Source organism: Pongo pygmaeus, chromosome 2, assembly GCF_028885625.2.
Source record: "Pongo pygmaeus isolate AG05252 chromosome 2, NHGRI_mPonPyg2-v2.0_pri, whole genome shotgun sequence".
Taxonomy (NCBI): Eukaryota; Metazoa; Chordata; class Mammalia; order Primates; family Hominidae; genus Pongo; species Pongo pygmaeus.
Window position 1 is genome coordinate 113375113 of NC_085930.1, and position 22859 is coordinate 113397971.

The 22859-nt window shown below is 41.4% G+C and overlaps 1 protein-coding gene and 1 long non-coding RNA gene across 3 annotated transcripts in view; one reads left to right on the forward strand and one right to left on the reverse strand.

The window, feature by feature from the left end:
• Positions 1 to 8780: 8780 nt before the first annotated feature.
• EIF1B (eukaryotic translation initiation factor 1B) lies at positions 8781 to 11676 on the reverse strand. Its single transcript, XM_054482440.2, has 4 exons — positions 11212 to 11676; positions 10125 to 10288; positions 9614 to 9715; positions 8781 to 9220 (listed from the first exon to the last, which is right to left on the reverse strand). The coding sequence occupies exons 1-4, from the start codon at positions 11240 to 11242 to the stop codon at positions 9176 to 9178; spliced, it is 342 nt and encodes a 113-aa protein (XP_054338415.1). The 5' UTR covers positions 11243 to 11676; the 3' UTR covers positions 8781 to 9175.
• A 15-nt stretch (positions 11677 to 11691) lies between these two features.
• LOC129033630 (uncharacterized) overlaps positions 11692 to 22859 on the forward strand; it is a 106211-nt gene continuing 95043 nt past the window's right edge. The window contains exons 1-2 of one of the 2 annotated variants that reach the window (XR_008501633.2): positions 11692 to 11877; positions 19461 to 19620. This is a non-coding gene — a long non-coding RNA (uncharacterized LOC129033630). The remainder of the gene's footprint in view (positions 11878 to 19460; positions 19621 to 22859) is intronic. The other variant, XR_008501632.2, reaches the window with a different exon arrangement.

Here is a 22859-nt window from a genome sequence, read left to right on the forward strand (position 1 = left end):
TGATATGCAATAAAAAAGTCAAGATGATAAATTTTATGTTATGTGTATTTTACCATATTATTTTTTCAGAGACAGGGTCTCACTCTGTCACCCAGGCTGGAGCGTAGTGGTGTGATAATAGCTTACTGCAGTTTCAAACCCCTGGGCTCAAGTAATCCTCCTGCCTCAGCTTCCCGATAGCTGGGACTATAGGTGTGTGCCACTATGCTTGGCTAATTTTTAAAATTTTTTATAGAGACGAGGTCTTGCTTTGTTGCCCAGGCTGGCCTAGAACTCCTGGCTATAAGCCATCTTCTCGCCTCTACCTTACAAAGTACTGGGATTACAGGTGTGAGCCACTGCACCCAGCTTATTTGACCAATTAAAGAACCTTATTTTTTGTCCCAGTCACAACATATCTTTCTGGGTTTCTTTGATTACCTTTATAGTTTTGCCTTTCACAATTAGGTCTTTAATCCATTGTAATCCACTAGTGTTTGTGGTATGGAGTAGGGACCCAGCTTTTTCTTTATTGAGCCAAATTTCCTAACACCTTCAACTAAATAATCCATCCTTTTCCCCAGGGATACTTCTTGCATATGTAGAATGATGTGATAAGAAGATAACTAAGTCTCAGCCAGCATCTGGGCAAGCTAGGCCACTAGGAAAATGTCAGCAAAGAACATAGGGGCCTAGAACCCAAGTCTTTCAAGGCCCTGGTAGAATATGTCCCTGCCAGGCATTCATTTTTCCAGCTTCCTTTCTCCTGGAACTGAATTCCCTTCTTCTTCTCCTACTCCAGGGGAGAAGCATGAAAGAAAGAGTAAGGAAATGGCTTACCAGAAATAATTATGTTCAAGCAATCCTATTACAAATATCTATTCTCTTCCCACCTCAGATACACAGGCTGCAAATATCTTCAAAATGGAAAATGACCCACAGATACGTTATATATAATAGATAAGTCTGGAATTTCCCAAAGGGTGAGTGGTGGTCACAGGGAGGGAGATTTACTCATTTGTTCAACAAATATTTATTGAGCACCTATTGTATTTCAGACCCTGATCTAAACTGGGTTGGGAGGTACAAAGATATCTTAAGTTGGGTTCCCCCAGAAGGCTATGATAAGGATGTAAGTGCTGGTAGTTTATTTGGGAGGTGATCTCAGAAAGCATAGGTGGAGGTATGGGAAAATGAAACAGAGAAGGGAAGGGAAGGGAGCCAATAATTGGTACTTTATTGACAGGTTACTGTTATCGGCAACTGAGGTCCAATCTTGCTGGGAAATCCTGGGAGTCAATGTAGACCATGCTTCCATGCTTTTCTTACCTGAGGGTAAGCGAGCTGGGATACTTATATAGCGATTTCCACCTGCCATTGATTGAAGGTTGCTAGTGTGAGGGGTGCAAGGGGCAGGTGTTAACTCTTTGGTATTTCCATCCTGCCCCAGTCTCAAGTATTTCCATCCCTTGCATGCTCCTGGGGCCAGGGAATGCCCTCAAGCAATGCTTGCAGTTGGACACAGATGCTTGCAGTTGGAGCATCTAGGGCATATGTGTGGGAAAGGTGAGTGCCAAGGGATATGGGTGAGGCACTGACAGCATCTCCTACAAGTATCTCTTGTATACCTTACATGTTAGTGGTAGGGAGATGCAAGGTAAACTAGCAAAACAATGAGCAAGATGTTGTTAAATAAAGATAAGTATTATTAAGAAAACAAAATACAGGGTGCTGTGTTAGGGATGGGTGGTGAGGGACTTATTTAGATTGGGTGGTCAGAGATGGCTTTCTTCAGATGAGGTTTGAACTGAAATTGAGGGACAAGAAGGGAGATGGGGAGCAGGACAGAGTATTCTGGACCAACTGAACATGGAGTGTAAATGCTTTAAGGTTGAAGACCAGTGGGTCTGGTAGTGTAGTGGAGAGTCAGAGAATAGATGGCAAGAACAAGGGATAGGCAGGGAACAGGTGATGTGGCATCCTGTAAGCCACTGTAATATGTTTGGAGTTAATGTCAAGTGCAATGAGAAGCCTTCGGAAGATTTCATGCAGAGAACTGACATAATCTCACTTGAATTTTGGAGAATCCTCAGGCTTCTGTGTTGTGAATGGATGCAAGAAGACCAGCTGGAGAGCTACTGTAGTAATCCAGGTGCAAAACAATGGTGCTTGTGAGGTGCACTAGTCAGAAGTTGCGGGTAGGGGAAAGGATGGATATGATACATTTTGCAAGTAGAAACAATAAGACCCCATTAGATAGGATGGGGTAAAGGCAGTAAAGGAAGGGAAGATTCAAAGATAAAGTTTTAGGTTTGAGCAATTCTATGGATGGCAGTGCCATTTACTTAGATGAAGCCGACTGGGGAAAGAGTTTGGGGGTAAAGAAGCAGGCTCTTTCTTTGTTTGCTGAAGGGAATGTGAGATCAATGGTTTTCTTTTCTTCTATTTGAAAGACGGGCAGTACTAGATAATGTTTCCATCTGATGAAAATGATCCAGTAGAGAGGAAGAAATTGATGATTCAGAAGAAAGGAGGTAATTACAGTGGTATTTTATGGAGAAAAGGAGATGGTACCCAGGACACAAATGGAGGGGTTTGTTTTGATGGGTGGAGAAAGTGTACTTCATGCCTTGTACGGGAAAGAAGACAGAGTATGCAACATTGCCTCCAAAGGGTAGATTTAGAGGTGGAAAAATGAAGACGGTCAAATATCTCAATGACGGATAAGACCAAGCCTTCACCTTGCTCAGTGGAGGATGGAGGGGGAACCGGTAAAGGGAAAGGAAAAAAGAAAAGCCATCTTCCCTACCGCCACCCCGCCCCCCCCCCAGCTATCTCCAGGTGTTATGTGCTGTTGTGGAGCAGTCAGATAGTTAGGTTGAACAAGGATTGCATTGGGGTTTTGTCAAATGAATTAAAAAAAAAAAAGGAGAAAGGATCAAGAGGAGATGATATTTGCAAGGGGTGTGATTGTGATGGTAAGCCAGCGAATCTATGCTGGGTCATGATGTCTGTGAAAAGAATTATATGAGCTGATGCATGTAGAACTCTCAGAGCAGGACCTACAATATAAGTGCTGAAAAGGAATTAGCTATTTTTATTATTAATGTAAGAGAAGTGAGAAAATGAGGGGCAATGCTTGATAAAAATGTAAAAAGGCCCAAAGGATCTGTTGTTAAAGAGATAGTTTCCTAAGTTATACCTCTTAACATCTCTTGTGGGGATCTCTAACCAGAGGCCCATCTGGTGATGCTGCTGTTGATTCCTGTGGGACCAAATCCCTAGAGCACCATTTCCAGGTTACTACTGAGCTCTCATTAGCCCTCCCCTACCTGTGCAGGTGAGATCTGCCAGATGCTCTGCAAGTGAGTATGTTCCTAATGATTAGTTTTCCAAATGAGTCCTGTTCTGGGTTCTTCAGGTCTACTGGAATGGCATTAAGGAGTTTTAAGGAATCCTGTCACTGCTTTTCCCAGACTAAAGCCTTTAGGCAACCTTGTAAGTGAAAGGCACATTAACTTCTGTATTGGCCTAAGACAGTGGTTTAGATTGAGAGCACTGAATATTTAGGGTGTGTGTATCCAAATTCCAGACTGTGTTTCTCAACAAGCGACAATTTAGGAGTCTTGTTTTCTAGCTTAATCATTCATTCCCTGGAGGCTGTAAACAGAAGTCTCTGTTTACATTTAAATTAAATTCCTTCTAACAGCACCGTGGTAGATAGTAGCTGAGGTGCTTTATATATCCCCAGGGCAAGACCATGAAAACATTGTTGTCTCTCCCAGGTAAAGAAAAATGGCAATTGATTTATATGAATTATAATAATAAATGATTGGCTAGACTAATTTCTGGATCACATTTGAGTGATGACAAAATCAAACCTGTCAGCTGGTGCTTTAATGATGACTGCAACTTAAACCTTTATAACGTATGTAAACCGCTAGGAACCTTCCAGTTGTTTAAGTGGCCACAAGGGGGTGATAAAGGACTGCATACTTACAGGAATCCGTCCCCTTTCAATTTCTTCTGTAATAGCATAATTCACTGGGTACCCTATATTTCATTTCAACATACTTCATCTACCAAGTGGGCTGTTACTGGTTCCCATTCAGTGTGTCTGCCCACTCATTTACTATTCTTCCTGATGCTAGTATTGGGCTAAGCTTTTCTGCGTTTTTTAACAAGTCAATGGCAGTGATGCACTAAGAGTGGATGTTTATGGGGGTGGGCCTTTTCTTTTTTTTTTTTTTTTTAACTTTAATTTTGAGACAGAGTCTTGCTCTGTCGCCCAGGCTGGGTACAGTGATGTGATCTCGGCTCACTACAACCTCCGCCTCCCTGGTTTAACCAATTCGCTTGCCCCAGCTTCCCGAGTGTGCCACCACACCTGGCTAAGTTTTGTATTTTTAATAAAGATGGTGTTTCACCATGGTGGCCAGGCTGGTCTGGAACTCCTGACCTCAGGTGATCCACCTGCTTCAGCCTCCCAAAATGCTGGGATTACAGGCATGAGCCACCGTGCCCACGTTGGCCTTTTCTTACTTCAAGGAATTATACCTTCTACCAAATCCTTGTCTGGTGATGTCTTCCCCACAGAATTTGTCATGACTGACATGGATAACCTAGAAAAGAGGATTTAAAATACTCACAATACAAGGAAATGATAAGTGTCTGAAGTGATGGATATGCTGATCACCCTGATTTGATTTTATATTGTGTACATGTATCGCAATATCACTTTGTATCCCACAAACATGTATATTACATGTCAACTAAAAATAAAAGGGAAAAATAAATTTAAAAATAAAAACGCCAGGTGCGGTGACTCACGCTTGTAATCCCAGTACTTTGGGAGGCAGAGGTGGGCGGACGACCTGAGGCTGGGATTCGAGACCAGCCTGACCAACATGGAGAAACCCCGTTTCTACTAAAAATACAAAATTAGCTGGGCGTGGTGGTGCATGCCTGTAATCCCAGCTACTCGGGAGGCTGAGGCAGGAGAATCACTTGAACCCAGGAGGCGGAGGTTGTGGTGAGCTGAGATCATGCCATTGCACTCCAGCCTGGGCAACAAGAGTGAAACTCCATCTCAAAAATAAACAAATGAATAAATAAAAAATAAAAATAAAACATTTTTAAAAAGTTCTATCTCTACTTTCCAGACAGTATGTTGTTCCTTGCCAGTGGACTCAGGATGTGGGGTCTGGGGTCTGGCGTCCTGGTAAGAATGGGTAAAGGACACATGGAGACAAACTCTGGGGTTAAAGCTAGCCTCCTTCTGGACCATTCTATAGACCTGAGGCCCTTCAAAACCCTCTAGGCTAGAACAGGGAGCTACAGTTGAAGCCTGAGCATGAGGCCTGAGATCAATTAGATTCCCTGTGGGGGCTTTAAGCTTCTTTTGTGCCTTGTATGAATGGTGCCTATCTATATGTCATTGCTTTTTGCATGAAAAATGTCTGTAGGCTGTTCACTAGTTTGAGATGAAGGCACCTAGATCCAGCATCATGCAGCATCAGGGCCCTCACCCTCAGTTCACAAGTGCGGAGCTATCTATATACCAGAGCAGATCTACTGCTACCCGTGGTGGGTTCAAAATCAGACTGATGACTTACCAGGTAAGCCACCTGACCCACGATGGTATCCTCACAAGCCAATGCTGAGTTTAAATTGCCATTTCAGTTTTCTTTTTTTTTTTTTGAGACGGAGTTTCACTCTTGTTGGCCAGGCTGGAGTGCAATGGCACAATCTCGGCTCACCACAACCTCTGCCTCCTGGGTTCAAGTGATTCTCCTGCCTCAGCCTCCCGAGTAGCTGGGATTACAGGCATACAGGGAATACAAAAAACACCCGGCTAATTTTGTATTTTTAGTAGAGACGGGGTTTCTCCATGTTGGTCAGGCTGGTCTCGAATCCCGACCTCAGGTGATTCGCCTGCCTTGGCCTCCCAAAGTGCTGGGATTACAGGCATAAGCCACCGCACCCAGCCTTAAATTGCCATTTTAAGTTCTCCCGTGTAGCTCAGAGAATCCCTAAAGTCATCTAACACAATAATGCTGGGTAAGGAACATTGGAGGAGTCTGGCATTCTCTCCTCTCATCAGTATTAATTCCACTCTGAATGGTTTTCCAGGAGGGAGGAAATATAGCCTATTCCTCTGACTTATGTTTTTTTTTTTTTTTCCATGGTTCCATTATCCAGATAAAAAGGAGTTAAGTGCCTACATGACTATGTGAAGAGTGTTCAATGCTGAGGCCTCCTTATATAATTTTGCTCCTGCTTAATTCTAGCTGATTCCCTTGGCCCTTTGATCCCAGACAAGCACAATGTCACCTGGCTACCTCTTGCTTGTCAAGTGATCACAGCCCACAATTGAGGACTCTCTTGGATTTAGCACAGCAGGATCATGCCTTTGTTTCTCTCCCAAATGGACCTTTGGCTTGGTAAGGGGAGTCCTCAGAAACCCAGTGCAGCTGGTGTGTGGAGGTGGTCGAATGAGGTTGCCTTTTCCCAAGCTGTCATTACCCATTCCATTAGGTGGAGCCAGGCTGGTGGCATACACGTGGCACACAGAAGCCTGCATTACAACTCTGTATTTCTCAAGTTATTCTGGTTAACTGCCACCATGACTGGAACTAGAACTGTCCCTTCCATATGATCAGAGCCACCCCGTTTCTGGAATGGTTAAGAGAACAGTTCCTGTTACTCGAGTTCCTAGACAGGTTGATCAGACTGCTTCCATGGGGTTTCCTCAGCCTTAGGAGAGCCAGGACTGAAAGGTAGAGGACATTGCTGCTGGCAGCACTTTACTCCAGGCTATGATTCAACCAAAGGTCTTAACTTCCTAATGGCGTCTCCAAGTTTAAAAGTCTAGGGATAAACCTATTTGTCTTCTACTTGGTATTACGCATTGTGCCCCCTGAAGTATAAACCACTAAAGAAACTGCAGATCAAGACCTTCCAACATGGAAGACACAGAGAGATATCCAGTTTGGCTACTGCCAGTTTGCTGCATCTCTAAGACATGTTATCTTTCCTCCACAGTTACACAATGCCTCCTAGTCTCTTTCTTGCTCTAAAGATTGGGACTGCCCCACAAGTTCAAAGTCCAATCAGGTGCTGGAACTCATAGGCTGAAGGGAAGAGAATCAGGAAAGGTGCTCTTCATGAAATCCAGAGGGAAGTTTTCCTTAAGCCTTTTAATCCCACCCACTTTGGACTGACATAGGAAGTGATTACTACAGAGCTTGTCTATGGGTGCCGGGATGAGGGGTGCTTTCTTTCCCATCTATATAAATTCTTTTCTTGCCACTAGCTCAGCTCTCAGCAGATGTATCTATTTAGGCAGCACTTGAATGTGGCTGTTAATATAAATTTCTGCTTTACTATTTCCACAGCACCCCTCAACAGGGTGCTATTATACAATATTACAGATGAAAAAGTAGGTTCTTAGTAACTTGGAAAATTCTCCCAAACTTCTTGATCTTCATCAAACTATATTGATGTTCTCCAGAAATGTGCTTATCAAATTTGGGTCTATATTCTGGTGTATACTTCTTAATACGTCTGTCTTACTGTATTGGAGGAAGGATGAGGTGAGAAAATAACAAACCTATTATTACTTAGTGTCTTTAAGAGTCAAACTTTGTGGAGGCTAATTTTGTCTTCCCAAAAACAGTATCACCAAAATATAGCCAAGGGCTCATTAGGGCTCACTGGACCCAAAATAAGACTTTTTTTTTTTTTCCCCATACCATCCTTATCCAACTGTAGTAAGCTAAAAAGTTTGCCCTTGCAGATGCATTTCTTTGCATCGGCTAAATGGTTTTAGTGGCATGGCTTGTACAACCAAGTAAATACTGCTTAATAGAAAGGAGCCTGGAACTCAAGAAGATGAGCTGCAGAAATCTCTTAAGAACTGCAAATTATATGTATTTTTAAGAGACAGAGTCTTGCTCTATTGCCCAAGCTGGAGAGCAGTGGTGCCACTTTGGCTCACTGCAACCCCCACCTTCCAGTTTCAAGAGATTCTGGTGCCTTAGCCTCAAGCAGCTGGGACTACAGGTGCGCACCAGCTAATTTTTTGCATTTTTAGTAGACATGGAGTTTCACCATGTTGGCCTGGCTGGTCTCAAACTCCCAGCCTCAAGTGATCTGCCCGCCTTGGCCTCCCAAAGTGCTGGGATTATAGGCATGAGACACCGTGGCTCGTGATTATTTCTTACACCACTATCACCCCTGGTCATTGTCATCTGTGGCTCTGGTTCACTTTGGTGAAACACATACCAAAATCATGATGTAGCGAAAGAAATTTCCTGGCTGGAATCTCTGGGCTGACACCCTGTCACTTTCTAGCACTCTTGGGAAATTATCCTGAGGCCCAATGTTTTCCATCTGTAAGGCAGTGATACCATCAACCTATACTTGCAGGAAGTGCCTGTGACTAAATATACTTTATGTCACAAGACTATTACAGTATCTCGTACTTAGGGATAGACTTATGTTGGCAACTCAGTAACAACTGATAACACAGAAAATAACTCTGTGCTAATACTGTTAAACTTCATACTCTTTAACAACATTTAATACTACAATCTGATAAATTCTTTGACAACTTTTACTTGCTTTGCCATGACTAGTGGCTCTGGCTGAACTTCTACTCCTGCATCTAAATCAGTAGATGAAAAACACAAGCTACAAATAACAAAGGTTCTCCTCTAAGCGCTGGGTGTAACAGCTGAAGCTAATCAGAAGGAATATTTGCAGAAAGAGAACTCCAATTAAGAAAGACAAAAGGTGTATTTTACTTGCTTAGATTTGGGAGCATAATTGCTCACAAAGATTCATAGATTTTTTTTTTATTGTTAAGCTGCAACGTACATGGTTTAATACAACAACAACAAAAAAAACATTTAATCAAGTGAAACGTAATAAACTGAACAATAAACACTCAAAACATTTTCCATTGGAAACATGTAAAGACAATATGAGGTTTTGTTACCATCTTACTGCAATTTTCTTATGTGTTACTAGTCTACATACCCCATGTTTTCTGTAATCATGCAGATGTGAATGGAAGTTTGAATGATTAAATAAATGAAAAGTCCGTTTACTGCAGGGAATCATTTCACAAGGCAGCCAAACCGGTTTAGAGAACAAAACTATTCAAGAAATTCTCCACGTATTTAGGTTCATTTTAGAATCCATGAACCTTAAGCTGTTCCTCCTTGACAATGCCAACCTGTAAAATAAAATCTAATTTAGCAAAATAACTCTGAGAAATATAAAAATTCATTAAGAAAACATGGAAGAGCAATTAAAAAGAATCACTATCAACAGCTTACTGCAACACTGTTGTCTGTGGCATGCACTGCTGATAGCCAACAATTCAACACGTATTTGAATACTTTACATGCCAAGAAATATCCTGTGTGTGTATATACAGAAATGATCAGAATACTCTAATGACAAACCAGATGAAGGTCTTTGCTTTCCAAATAAGTACCATGTTTTTATTTCACCTAATTTCCTTCATTTGTATGATTTTTTACTTAGTAGAAAACAAATCATGTTGCCTTTAAATACAATTTTAAAAGCAATCTCAAGGTTACACATAAAGCACCCAATCACTCACCTCCAAGAGAAACTGGCAGATGTTTTTTCTTTGGTCACCTTGAAGCTGAATAACCTCTCCGTATTCAGGATGTTCAATCACAGTACCATTACAGGCAAATTTCTGGAAAAGTGCATAAATATACAACAAAATTTAGTCAACTACTATGAGGTTTTATTTCACCGTATGAACAGAATTAACTATTTCAGTAAGCTAGACCATATTTAGAGAAACAGATTTTGTCTTCTATAATCCACAATCCTTCCAAATTAATTTGTAAACCAGGAAATGATTTTATGTGTAACATCAAGAACTAAATATTTCACATTTAAATTTATTTGAAAGCAACGCGAATCTTCTTTTAAAATGAGAGACCACACTGGGAGAATAACTATTTACATGTTAATTACAAAAATGAGAACAACTTTATTGGTCTAGTCATTTTCATCCACGCCGATATAAAGGTGTGAATCATAATCCAGTTAAGAGGTGTGCATCAGTAACTCTAATCCTTTCTTCCTAATCCCTTTACCTTTTTGAAAGCTTTCACAAGTTTCTTTTTGTCATAATCATCTGCAATGCCCTGAACAGTAGTCAGTGTCTTTCTGCCGTTCCGTTGCTGAATTCTTATATGAATGTAATCCTCAGTCCCTGCCGGGAGTAAGTCGTCACCCTTAGTTGCATCAGCAAAGGGGTCTGCGAATGGATTAAAAAAAAAAAAAATCCAAAGTAGAAAAATATTTTTTAAGAAGTACTTTCCAGAAATACATTATACTACCAATCCAGACAGTCATCAATGAAGGTTCTAGTGCCTTTGCTGTTTTTGCCGGTAGGAATGGAGATGCGGGTGGAGTATTAATAAAACCCCCAAGGTACTCTCACGAAAAAAGAAACATTTGAACAGCTATGTCCATTGTAGAAAAACGCTGTTATAGATAGATAATGTTATCGTTGAATATGGTCCCCTAATGAGAAAAAGGAAGTTTAGAAAACCTTAATATTGCAGCCGCTATAAAAATGTGCGTCATCTAGATTACATTCTGATGAAAACATAAACATTCGAATACGCCCACCTTAATCATTTAACCGTAACTGTGCCTTGCCAAAAAAAAAAGTAGATTACATATATATCAAGAGGCGTAATTTTACAAATTGCTACGCAAGCAGAGAAGACTGAACCACTGGCCAGTGACAGATCAGAGGCCTGCATCCGCATCTTTCCCTAAGTGCCCCCAGGAGCTGCCAGAGAACGGGCGCCGATCCCTGATTCCCCTGGCCCGGCATACCCTTTGCAAGTAGCAGGGCCGATCTAGGAGTCCACGAAATAGGGTCGCCAAGGTTTCAAGGGGTAGAAGCGGAGGCGAGAGCTGGGTCAAGGACGGGGCAGGGGGTAGCGCAGGGCCCGCGGCCGGGGCTCCGAGAGGAGGGCTCGGAGTCCGGCGCTGTCCTCGGGGAGGGGGTCGCCAGGGGCTCCGTCGCCATTTTCTGGGCGCCGAGACAAAGCCCCACTAGGGTGCGGGGAGGGCAGAAAGGGGGCGCCTAGGGGCGGTGGTCCAGGCGGGCAACAGGCCGAGATGCGCGCGGGGCAAGGGAGGTAGGCAGCGACGACGGGATCTTACCGAAAGATTGGAGGTTCTGGATAGTGGACATGCGATACTAGTGTGAGGCCGGTGAGGGGATAAAATTCCTGCGGGGCCCGCCCGGATCACCTTGTCAGGAGGCTGTAGTGGCGAGAAAACGGAAATAAATAAGAAAACGCTTCGCCCTGGGGTTGGGATTAGGCTGGAGTGGCGGCGGCGGAAGCCGGGAGGAGGCAGGAAGAGGCGAAGGAGGAGGCGGAGGAAGAGGCGGCGGCGACGGATGCGAGGACGCGAGAGAAGAGGCGGCGCTGCGGCTTCTCCCACAAAATGGCCGATGGAGACTATTTAGCCGCGCCCGCGGCCCCTCCCACGTGACCCTCCCGCGCCGAGCATCCTGGGACTTGTAGTTTTCCGAAGGCAGCAGAGCCCGGAAAGCCCCGAGGCCGGGGGCGGCCGAGGCCGCAATTCCCGTCACGGAGTGCGCCCTCTAGCGCGGGGCGGAAGACCCGCGAAGTGTTCAAGCGGCCGCAGAGCGGCCCAGAGTTCGCAGGTCTGGGGCTCTCTTCCCAGAGAGCTCGTAGGGGAGGACAGTCAAGGGACTCAAGCGTCTCTCTTGACTCCCCTTCTCTCGCTGTGCAGTGGCGGTGCCGAGGGGCCGACGCTCAGGGCTAATCTCTATCAGTCACCCTCGAGGCCCCGGGTAATGTAAGTAAATTCGGGGTGCAGGAACAAAACAAGTCCCCTTGCTCCGGCTTTCAACTCATTGGCCGCCCCTCAGCCCTACCTGCATTGAAATTCCAACCCCAGTTGCAGGAGCGGTGTTAGTCTCAACCAGTGCTGGAGATGGGAGCCTCTCTTTCCAGGATTGGACGGACCTCCGATTCCCTAGCACGGTGGATCTCAGACTCAAGCGTGTGTCTCTGGAGGGCTTGAGAAAACAATGATAGACCCCAGAGTTTCTGTTTCAGGAAGTCTAGGGTGTGACCTGAAAATCTGCAATTCTCATAAGCTCCTTGGTGACGCTGATCCTGCCTGCTGGTCTGGGATCAGGCTTGAGAATCACTGCCCAGCTTCATCCTGGGCCTGGCATCGAGTGGGGGCCAGGTGTGTGTGAACAGAACATACCAGAAAATCAGCTTGTCAGCTCATTTTGTGTGCCTCAGAAGGCCCAACACAGAATTCAGGAAAGATGCCAGGTATAAGCTGAAGGTGAGCTCAGCAAATAGGTTAATTGATGGAGTCATGTACCAGACCGTAATATCTTCCTATCAAGTCACGCAAAGAAAAATAAACCCGAGACTTTGGGAACTGGCTCACTCAGGCAGGTGTGTTCAATTGTCAAACTTGGTGGGCTTTCTGGAAGCAAAGAGATAGACTAAAATTTAGGGATTCTTAACTTTTTTGTGTGTGCCGTGGCAACCCTGTGAAGCTGCTGAATCCCTTCTCAGAATAATGAGAAGTTAAGTTTTAAGTTCACAGAGTACATAGGATTACAAAGGAAACCAATTATATTGAAATTTAAAAAATACATTAATAACATGTATTTCTTTATTAATACACTAATAAGATCTAGCAAGATTAGGTCTAATACTGTAATTTCAGAAAGCTGATAAATGTAAGATATTTTGTGATGTCTGTAACATCAGAAATTTAATATGAAAGTATGTGTGACTTCTATTGGTGCAAAGTGACAGGTCCTTCTAATACTATGATGTTGCCTTTATTCATAATGGAAAGAAATGGTAAATTTTGCTTAGAGGTTAATGAAAATGCAGATGTAATCTTTCCCCATCCAGTTTTAGGGATCTCTACCCCTGCAGTTTTATCCATGAGCCAAGGATCTGCAGACTCCAGGTTAAGAATACCTGGATTTGACAGTCTTTTGTAATTAACAATGATGATAAGTGCCATTTATTTAGTACTTACTATTTGCCTGTTACAAAGCTTATATATAACATTATTAATCTTCATAGCTATTTTATAAGGTAAGCATTACTCTATGCACCAGGTGTGGAAATGAAGGCTTTTGTAGGTTAATGCCTGAAAAAAAAATCAAATTCTTAACTCTCAGAAATCTAACCACATTTGTGGTCTTCCAGCCCTGATTCAAATGGAAAACACTCTTCTTATCCCAAATTGAGGTGTAAAGTTTAGAGCTGGCTCCAAAACAAGGAGCATCAAAATATCTAAATAAGTGTGCTTTAAAGTAATTTTATTAGTTCAATTTTGTGCCCTACGTTAATACTCTCTCTAATTTCTAAATAATTTTTAATCTAGATAATGCATCTCTATTTGTTTCCTTTCTTTCTTAGTAGATGTACATGAGTATTTTATATTACTTTATTTCTCAGAAGAAGCCGAAGGTGATCCAGTGAAGAAAAAATTACAAACATAGAGAAATTAAAAGAAAAATTCCAGAAATCTTAGGGTTTCATGGTCATTACCCCTGTCAGGAGAACTCACTTTTCTTAAATTTAGTGTTTGCATCAGAAACCTTCAGGAGTGAGGAAAAAAAAAAGAAACCCCCAGGAGCTCAGAAATCTTTAATCAAAGCCAATATGAATACAGATCAGATACAGTTGTGATTCTTAAGGCTCTTCTAACTCTCATGATTCATAGTCTTTGTATTTAGACCTGCAGTGTCCAGTACAGAAACCACTAGCCACATGTGGCCATTGAGTATTTGCAGTATAGCTGATTTAAATTGGGATGTGATGTAAGTAGAAAATATACAGTAGGCTTCCAAAGACTTAAATTGTCTTAATTTCACCTATTTCTTTTTACCTTTTTAATGTAGCTACTAAAGACTTAAAATTACATGTGGCTCATGCTCTATTTCTACTAGATAGCACTAGTTTAGAGTTAAAGAATTTGGCCAGTGTGTAAAGTTATCATAAAAAGAATAAACTGAAGCATTTAAAATCTAGCATTTTTAGTTCTAAATGGTACCAGCCTAGGTTAAGGTAATTATTTCTTGTCTTAATTCAGAAAAGCATTTTAGATCACTCACAGAGAGCAGTTGTGCTGAGTAAAGGAATTATGGAAGATAATAATTGAAAAGCACCTAAAGCTGAAGGTAGAACCCCAAGTCTGGTTCTAACTTTCTGATAGTTAAGACAAAGAGGAAATCAGCTAGAAAATCTTTACGTCTACAGGATGAAAACATACCAGTTGTGCAGGAGGAATAGCTTTGCCAGGCCCTGAGCCACAGGAGGTGTTATTCTTGGGCCCTCATAAAGGGAACACTGTGATGTAGTGGAAGCAACCCTGGCAGTTTGCCCACAATGAAGGCAATGGTGGGTTTTTTGCAGCTGTTTCTTATATCTGCTGGTCATGAGGATGTGTTATCTGGTTGGAAACTTGGGTCCTCATCCATCCTTAGGCTGCCTACCGTGGTGGATGTGATAATGCACCACTCAGATTTCCTGCGTCAGTGGGCATAACTGATGAACAGCCCCAGCTGCTATGCTCTGAATTCAGCATTGCATCCCGCTAAGGCCACACTTCCCATCAGCCATTCCTAGCCAATGACTGAGCACAACAAAGATGCTACAGCAGGCCTGTTCTTGGGAGATGTGGAACTTCTCTGACAGGCAACTGTGGCTCAAGGACTCTCCATTGGCCTGGCTGAACTTTCTTAGATTTGTGCTGAAGTCTGAGATTCTTCTAATTCAACCTTTCTTCCTTCTGTCCTTCACAGGCATTTCCCCCAATAAATTTCTTGCACATCGAATCCCATCTTGATGTCTGCTCCTCAAAGAACCCAAACTGATAAACCTGACTCCAGACTGGTTGATAGACAATAAGTAGAAGGAAAATTCCAGTTTAAATAACTCTGGTTATTACTACAAAGCTTTTCCTCCAAACTGTAAAATCTCCTGAACTGTGCTGGATTTCATGAGACTAAAAGAACTTCCACATAGCCTGCATGAAGGCTTAAGGCCCTCTATGTAAAAGCAGGCCAGGCAGCCTTTTCTTCTCCTGAGTGTGTACCCTAAAACAAGCCCTTTGTATCTTGCATATCTAATGGTAAGAAAATGTGAACATATTGAAGGGCAAAAAGAATGTTTGCCTAGTACTTTGAGCAGATATCCAAATCTCGCTATGGACAGCTTCTGCCCTCCCGCAATTGGGAAGACCTCAGGGTCTCTTTACTGAATTAGTGAAATGGGAAATCACTATTCCCAAGTGATGAGCCAAGGTTACTGGTATTTCCAGGAGACAAGGTACAAAGAGAAACCCCAAAGAATGAATGTCCTTTGAGGATCATAACTAGTATTTCTCACGTCTCAACTTTAAATGAGAGTTAAGTAGCTGAGAGTTTAAAATTACATTTCCTGGCTACAACTGTGTTGTCAAGTGGTTAATAATGTGCATGGTATGAATAAAACAATTTAGTTGCTATCTCTATGTCTAAAATACATGATTATTGAGTCAGTGTTTCTGTAGAATGGATCAGAAGATCCACAGAAGAGAAAGTCATAACCTAGGCCTGTTTCCTAATATCATATGCTTTGTACTCTCCCATTTTCCTGGGAGAAGAGTAAGGAAGGTGGGTGAATGGGATCTGTATTTGTAGGCTCTTAGTTAAAAACGTTAATAGTGATGATGATCAACATGCTGACAATTAGCACATTATATGTGGAGTATCCACGGAGTATAATATTAAACAGAAATAAAAATTATGTACATGTTAAAGAGTCAATAGTTTTTCTTATTTTCAGAGAGCTTTTGAATCTAAAAGGAGAGTTAAACCAAGCCAACATGTAATTTATAAAGCATATCAGAATAAGAAAATTTCAAGGCCTGCGAGGTTGAAGACTAAATGGAGCTAACTCAATAAATACAAGGAAATTTCCCTGACATAGTAACTCCCCACTGGTGATCTTAATTAGGAGGGAATGTGGATACATGGCCGTGCCACATAACTTCTGGTCTCAAGGAAGGGACAGTATTGCATTCGAGTTTCTTCCCTTTCATTCTCCCCTCCTGCCGTCAAGAACTGTGAAGGGTCTGAGATTTTTATCCTACTTGCAGGCTAACAGGTTAGCTTGCCACAGTTTCATGGGTACTGAAACAGAGACTCTTGCGTTAGAGATAGGCCTTTATTACTCATGGCAAAAGCAGTAGCCAGAGCTTAGTGTTAATGCTGGTTTCCTATGCCCACAAATCTAAGACCCATGGATTGGACCCAAGTCCAACACAGGTGGGTCTTGATTGATGCCTACACATGCAGTGGGTTGTATTACAGGAGAGGAACACTGTGCTTGTGGAGTCTGTTGCTTTTATTATAAGCAGTAACAAGCTTGACTTGGGCTGCGATATTTCCTCATCCCTCAGGGCTGCTCGCTGCAAACACAACTCTGAGAAAAGGTCAAGGTAAAATGTGGTCAGGGCCTTGCATTCTTGGCAAACCAATAAGAACATGCAGGCACCCTCAGGGCCCATGGTGAATTACCTCTCCCAAAAACTGCTTACTCTCCTTTCATGATGGAGTGTTGCTAATCAGAGGGGTAAGCTCATGGGACATTCGATTGGACATATTTACTAGAGGACAAGGCTATTGTATGTTGACAGGTCATGTACGTAAATGCATCTCACTTTTTATCCCCTTTTCTCAAATACCTGGAAGTTCATTGGGGCAGACCTAACCACCTTCTTTTCTCCCTTTTATCTCCTGTGTCTTGGAGCTTTCTCATCTCTTCAGTTTCCCACCTCCCATAGAGCCAGCTGGTCCTAGGAGTTAAGATGGGGTTAGGGGAGGGATTTGGCTTCAGAGGCCTCCAATCTTTGGCTTTATGTTCCAGCCCAGCTTTCCTAACAGCTCTGCGTTGGGGTTTCAGTCATAAGCTTGACCTACAATCATGGTATTTTTCTTTCCTTCACCACTGACACTTGAGAATTTATCTTCCTTGTGGGCTTCTGGGGCAGTAGTGGCTTATGGTCCAATGTATGATTTGAATATACCTGGACCCAATGGCTTATTTATGCTTTGAATAGAATGTAAAGGTCTAGGCTTAAGAGTGAGATCTGGCATCATATTCTTGTCTAGCCATTAATAGCTGTGAAAACTTTACCTCTCTAAGTCTCAGTCTTCTGTGAAAAGGACATCATAATTTATACCTCATAGGATTTTGTAATGAATGCATCAGAAAATGTATCACAAGCACTTACTACAGTGTATGGCACAGAAGATGAAGTTAATTGTTCAAAACCTTTTCCAGGAGTTGTACAATGAGAATGCTTGGAAGTGACTGATTCTGATGTGAGGTTGGGGCAGTTGCTAGAACATTACACATTTTTCTACAGAATATATATGGTGTTTCCCTTTTCATTTCCTGTGATCCTGTGCTCTTGTGAAATCTCATTATAGCCTTAGTCACTTTGGTTCATTACAATAAAATTTTTCTTAGAATGGTGTCAGTCAATTTATGCAACTTGATTACACTGGAATAGTCCAGGAAAGATGGATACAGAATAAACAACAGAAATAAAACCCCTTTGCTGCCACCAGATTTATATATATTACCCCCTTAGGAAAGGACAAGTATGTGCATGGTGGGGTGCTTGAAGCAAAAAGGCCCACCCATTGCCACTCTCTGCCTACATCCATGCTTATGTATCCATCTGCTCCAGGGTAGACGCAGGATAGCATATTTCCCCCCACAAAGGTTAAATTATGTCTGTTTTTCAGTGAGACATAACCTTGACATTGCCAGATCCATTTCTGGCAACTTATGCAACTCCCATCTAAAAATAGACATTCTTAGAATCACATCTGTTTAAATGGGAGTAATTTCAATCTTATTGAAATAAGTTTAGAAAATGTGTTTGAGTATTATTAATTGTAGAGCTTCATTGTGAATGAAATTGGGGACTTTTGGTTAGATGTTGATTGTAATCTCAGTTGACCTGGAGGTGGAACCTTCAGTCCTTTCTTGTGATCATAGAATGAACTTTAATGGTAGTATATAACAATATATCTTATCTACAGGCACATATTTCTTTAACATTAAAATAGTGGCTGCATCTTATGTCATTTGCTCCATAATGCATTGCCAGCGTACAACTGAAACATTAAAAAGAAGGTCACTTTAAAAAAAGGTCTTACCCTGCAGTTTTTCTGCTCAGTGTAAAAGCTGATTAAGCTTCCTGGGAGAGTACAGGAGGAGGTAAATTCCTCAAGGAGAGGGGGTAGATTGTTTTCATCATTGTAACTAGGGCCCAAAAATGCCTGTTCATAGGATGTGTTTAGTACATGTATTTTGTACCACTTTACATACAGTATTAGAACTTGACAAACATGTATATCTACTTCTTTCTTCCCAGCCTTTTGTGTTTTTATACATTTTACTTTTGTACTACATCATTCTTATTTTGTTTAAAATGGTTAATTATCTTTTTAAGAGGTTTAATAGGAAAAATTTACCCAAAAAGTTACCATTTCTAGTGCTTTTCATTTTTTGTATAGATCCATATTTTTATCTGGTATTATTTTCTTTCTGCTGGCAGAACTTCCTTTGTTATTTTTTGTAGTGTGGGTCTGAAGGTGATGAATTCTTAAAGTTTTTGCATGTCTGAAATATTTTTATTTAACCTTCATTTTTGAAAGACTGGTTTTGTTGGGTATAGGATTCTATGTTGACAATTGTTGTTTTCTGATAGAGACGGGGCTTGCTAGGTTGGTTGCCCAGGCTGGTCTCAAACTCCAGGCTCAAGTGATCCTTCCTTGTTGGACTCCCAAAGTGTTAGGATTACAGGCTTGCACCATTCATGCCTGGCCTTTTTTTTTTTTTTCCTCTCAGAACTTTAAAGTTGTGGCTCCACTGTCTTCTTCTTTACATTGTCTGTAAACAATGAGAAATCTGCTGTCATTGTATCTTTGGTCCCTTGTATGTAAAATTTTTTTTTCTCTGACTGCTTTTAAGATTTTTGCCTTTATCACTAGTTTTGAACAATTTGAGCAATTTGATGATTATGTGCCTTGGTGTAGAGGTTTTATGTTTCCTGTGTTTAAGAGTCATTAAGCTTCTAGGATCTCAGAGTTATAATTTTCATCAAATTTTGAAAAATTTTCTCCATTATTCCTTAGAATTTTTCTGTCCCACTCTTCTCTCCCCTACTTTGGAAACTCCAGTTACACATATTTAAGGCTAAAGTTGTTCATAGTTCACTGATGCTCTGTTATTTTTTTTCTTTTTCCTCTCTCTATATGATGGCTTTATAATATAAGAACTTGGCTAGGCTGAACTACATTTCACAGACTTTACTTTCTTGTGTGTTTACAGATTGGGTGGATCACAAGAACTAATCTTTCATGATTTGGAAACTGGAAGGAAAGAAGCACTTTTGTAGCTGACTCACCTCAATGACATGACCAGTGTCTGAGCCTACAACTGCGCTACCTTCTCTGGATTTTTCTTCACCTTTTCCTCATTCACGAGCCAGGTATGTGTTTTTCAGTTCCATAAAAAAGAGCCCTGGCCAGGCGTGGTGGCTCACACCTGTAATCTCAGCACTTTGGGAGGCTGTGGCAGGCAGACCACTTGAGCTCAGGAGTTTGATACCAGGATGGGCAACATGGTGAAACCCTGATCTATAAAAAATACAAAAAATTAGCCAGGCATGGTGGCATGAGCCAGTATTCCCAGCTACTCAGGAGGCTGAGGTGGGAGGATGTCTTGAGTCTGGGAGGTGGAGGTTTCACTGAGCCGAGATGAGTGCCACCGTGCTCTAGCCTGGTTGACAGAACCAGAGCCTGTCTCAAAAAAAAAAAAAAAAAAAAAGAAAGAAAAAAAATTACCATTCCATCAAGGTCAGAGGCAACAAGAAAAGACGTGGATTTCAGTCTATCCTCATGGAGTTCTAGCTCATGATTACAGGGTTTCAGCTTGCTTGTGATAGTCTTTTCCTGACATTCCCTTACTGACTCCCTTCCCTATGGACTCTATATCAGATGCAGAGACACAGCCTTACAGAAGCTGCTTAACCAGCCCTAATAACTGCATAAGCCAATTCCCTGTAACAAGTCTGTTTATATAAGTATGTATGTGTTCGACTAGAGAAGCAGGACCAATGTGAGATATACAGAGGTACTATTCCCAGACTGTGTGCATATTGCATACTGATTCCCCTTTGTCTTTTAGGTGGTTATTTCCTAGGCTTCACAGTTTCCTTACATTCATTCCTTACATTAGTATTCTGCTGAATACGTGGGGAGGACTAAAGAACTTTCCAGCATTCCCTCTCTGTGAAGCCCTCTCCTCTCTAATATTCTGTTTGCAAACTCTAGCTGCTCTAATATTTTTGCACTCCACTTTTTCAACTTATGGAGTCTGCTGGGGGTCTGCCTGTGTTCCCTCTCTGCTGTGAGTAGAATGTGTTCCCTAAAGTTTGTGTGTTTGAAGCTTAATCTCCAATGTAACAACATTGAGAGCTGGGACTTTCAAGGGATAATTAGGTCATGAGGATGATTAGGTCATGATTAGGGCATTAGCTCTGCCCTCATGAAAGAATTAATGTTGTTGTTATGGGAGTGGGTTAGTTACTGCAGGAGCAAGTTCCTGATAAAAGGATGAGTTTTGCTCCCTTCCCCTGTGTGCTCTCTTGCCCTTCTGCCTTCTGCCATGGAATGACTCAGCAAGAAGGCCCTCACCAGATGCACCCTTCTTGACCTTGGACTTCCCAGTTTCCGGAACTGTGAGAAATGAATTTATTTTCTTTATAAATTGCTTAATCTGTGGTATTCAGTTATAGCAACATAATGTGGACTAAGACACAGAATTGGTACTGAGAAGTAGGGCTGTTGCTATAACAAATACCCACAAATGTGGAAGTGGCTTAGGAACTGGATAATGGATAGAGGCTGGAAGAATTTGGTGTAGCAAGGTAGAAAAAGCTTGGATTGCTGTGAATGGTGCATCAAGGGCAATCCTGGTGAGGGCTCAAAAGCAGAAGACGAGAGAAAGTCTGGAACTTTCTTAGACATTACTTAGGTGGTTGTGACCACAATAATGAAAGAAATATGGACAGTAAAGGCCATTCTGATGAGGTTTCAGATGGAACTGAAGAACAGGGTGTTGGAAACTAGAGCAAAGGCCACCCTTGTTATAAAGTAGCAAATAACTGGGCTGAACAGTGTCCGTGCCCAAAGGCTTTATGAAAGGTGAAAGTTAAGAGTGAGGAACTAGGATATCTGGTGAAAGAAATATCTAAACAGCAAGTCCTCCATGCTGTGCATGGCTACTTTTAACTTGTTACAGTAAAATAAGACAGGAAAGAGACGATTTAAAGACAGAATTTATCATTAAAAAGTCCGTATGCATTCTGTCCTGCCCTTCTGCCTTCTATTGTGGGATGATGCAGCCAAAAGTCTTCACCATGTGCAAGCTGTTCACCGTGGACTTCCAGCATCCAGAACTGTGAGAAATGAATTCCTTTATAAAATAAATTACCCAGAAAATTACTATATTCTGTTATAGTAACACAAAACAGACTAAGACACCTTTTCTGTGCTCTGGCCTGGGACACTCTTTCAAGGCAGAAAGATGGGCCAATTGCAGGGCTCACCTTATTTGTTTCCCATCCCTCAGGAATCACTGTCCTTTGTTTGATGTGGAGTGTCTTGAAAAACTGTTGCTTCTTATATTTTGTCCTGTGATTTGGTTGTTTTAGGTGGAAGAGTAAATTCAGTCCCTGTTACTTCATCTAAGTTGAAAGCAAAGTTTCAATACATGTATTTTAAATGTAAGAATAAATTTCTCTTTGGCATCTATCATGAAATTAAACCTTGAATTATGAATATATCTGATACTTAGGGAAAAAATTAACTTTTTTAGAGTGATGACCCTTTATCCACCAGTGGTGTGTGTGTGTGTGTGTCCATGAGCACACACACATATGCACAAATTTTTTATCTACAGGTGGTGTAAATTTGTTATTGTACTAAAAACCTTCACTTTAGAACACTGTTAGAAATGTGTATTAGTGTTGTTTTATAGCAAGGAATCTTTGGATTTTTTTATGGCTAGGAAATGAACCAACCTGTAAATTGTGTAATTGTGTTTTTGTTATATTAGTTTGCCCATCTACTCACTTTCATAATTGAAACCTGGCAAATTTTCTTAGTGTTTCCAAGTACTATACAGGAAGTTAAAATACTACGAATACTAGGTAAATATGAGTTGACCCACTTTATAGCTAAAAAGAGAAAACATTCTGAACTGAGATCCTCAGTAAGTAAGCAAAGGGAGTTGCTACTAATATTTTGTATTCTCCACTGTGGGCCAGGAAAACTGCCAAGCATTTTATATTATTTATTTACTCTTCATAACAACTTTGTAAGTGTAGTTTATTGTCCCATTTTACAGATGAGAAAAATGAGACCCCCAAGAAGTTTATTACTTGCTTAAGAATTTACAGCAAGTGTCATAGCTAGGATTTGAACTCAGGTTTGTCTGCCTCCAAATTTCATGGTTTTTTTTTTTTTTTTTTTCTCATGTTATAATTCCGTCACGGAGGTTAAGCATACCATTCGAGTTATTACATTTAGTGGTGTTTTCGCAGGGAAAGAATGAATAAGTCTGGCCAATTGGTGACATGTAAGACAGGGACCAATAAAATGCAGTTTCGGTGGTTACTGATTAAAGGCCTATAGTCACTCATGAATAAAGAAGTCACTAAAGCTT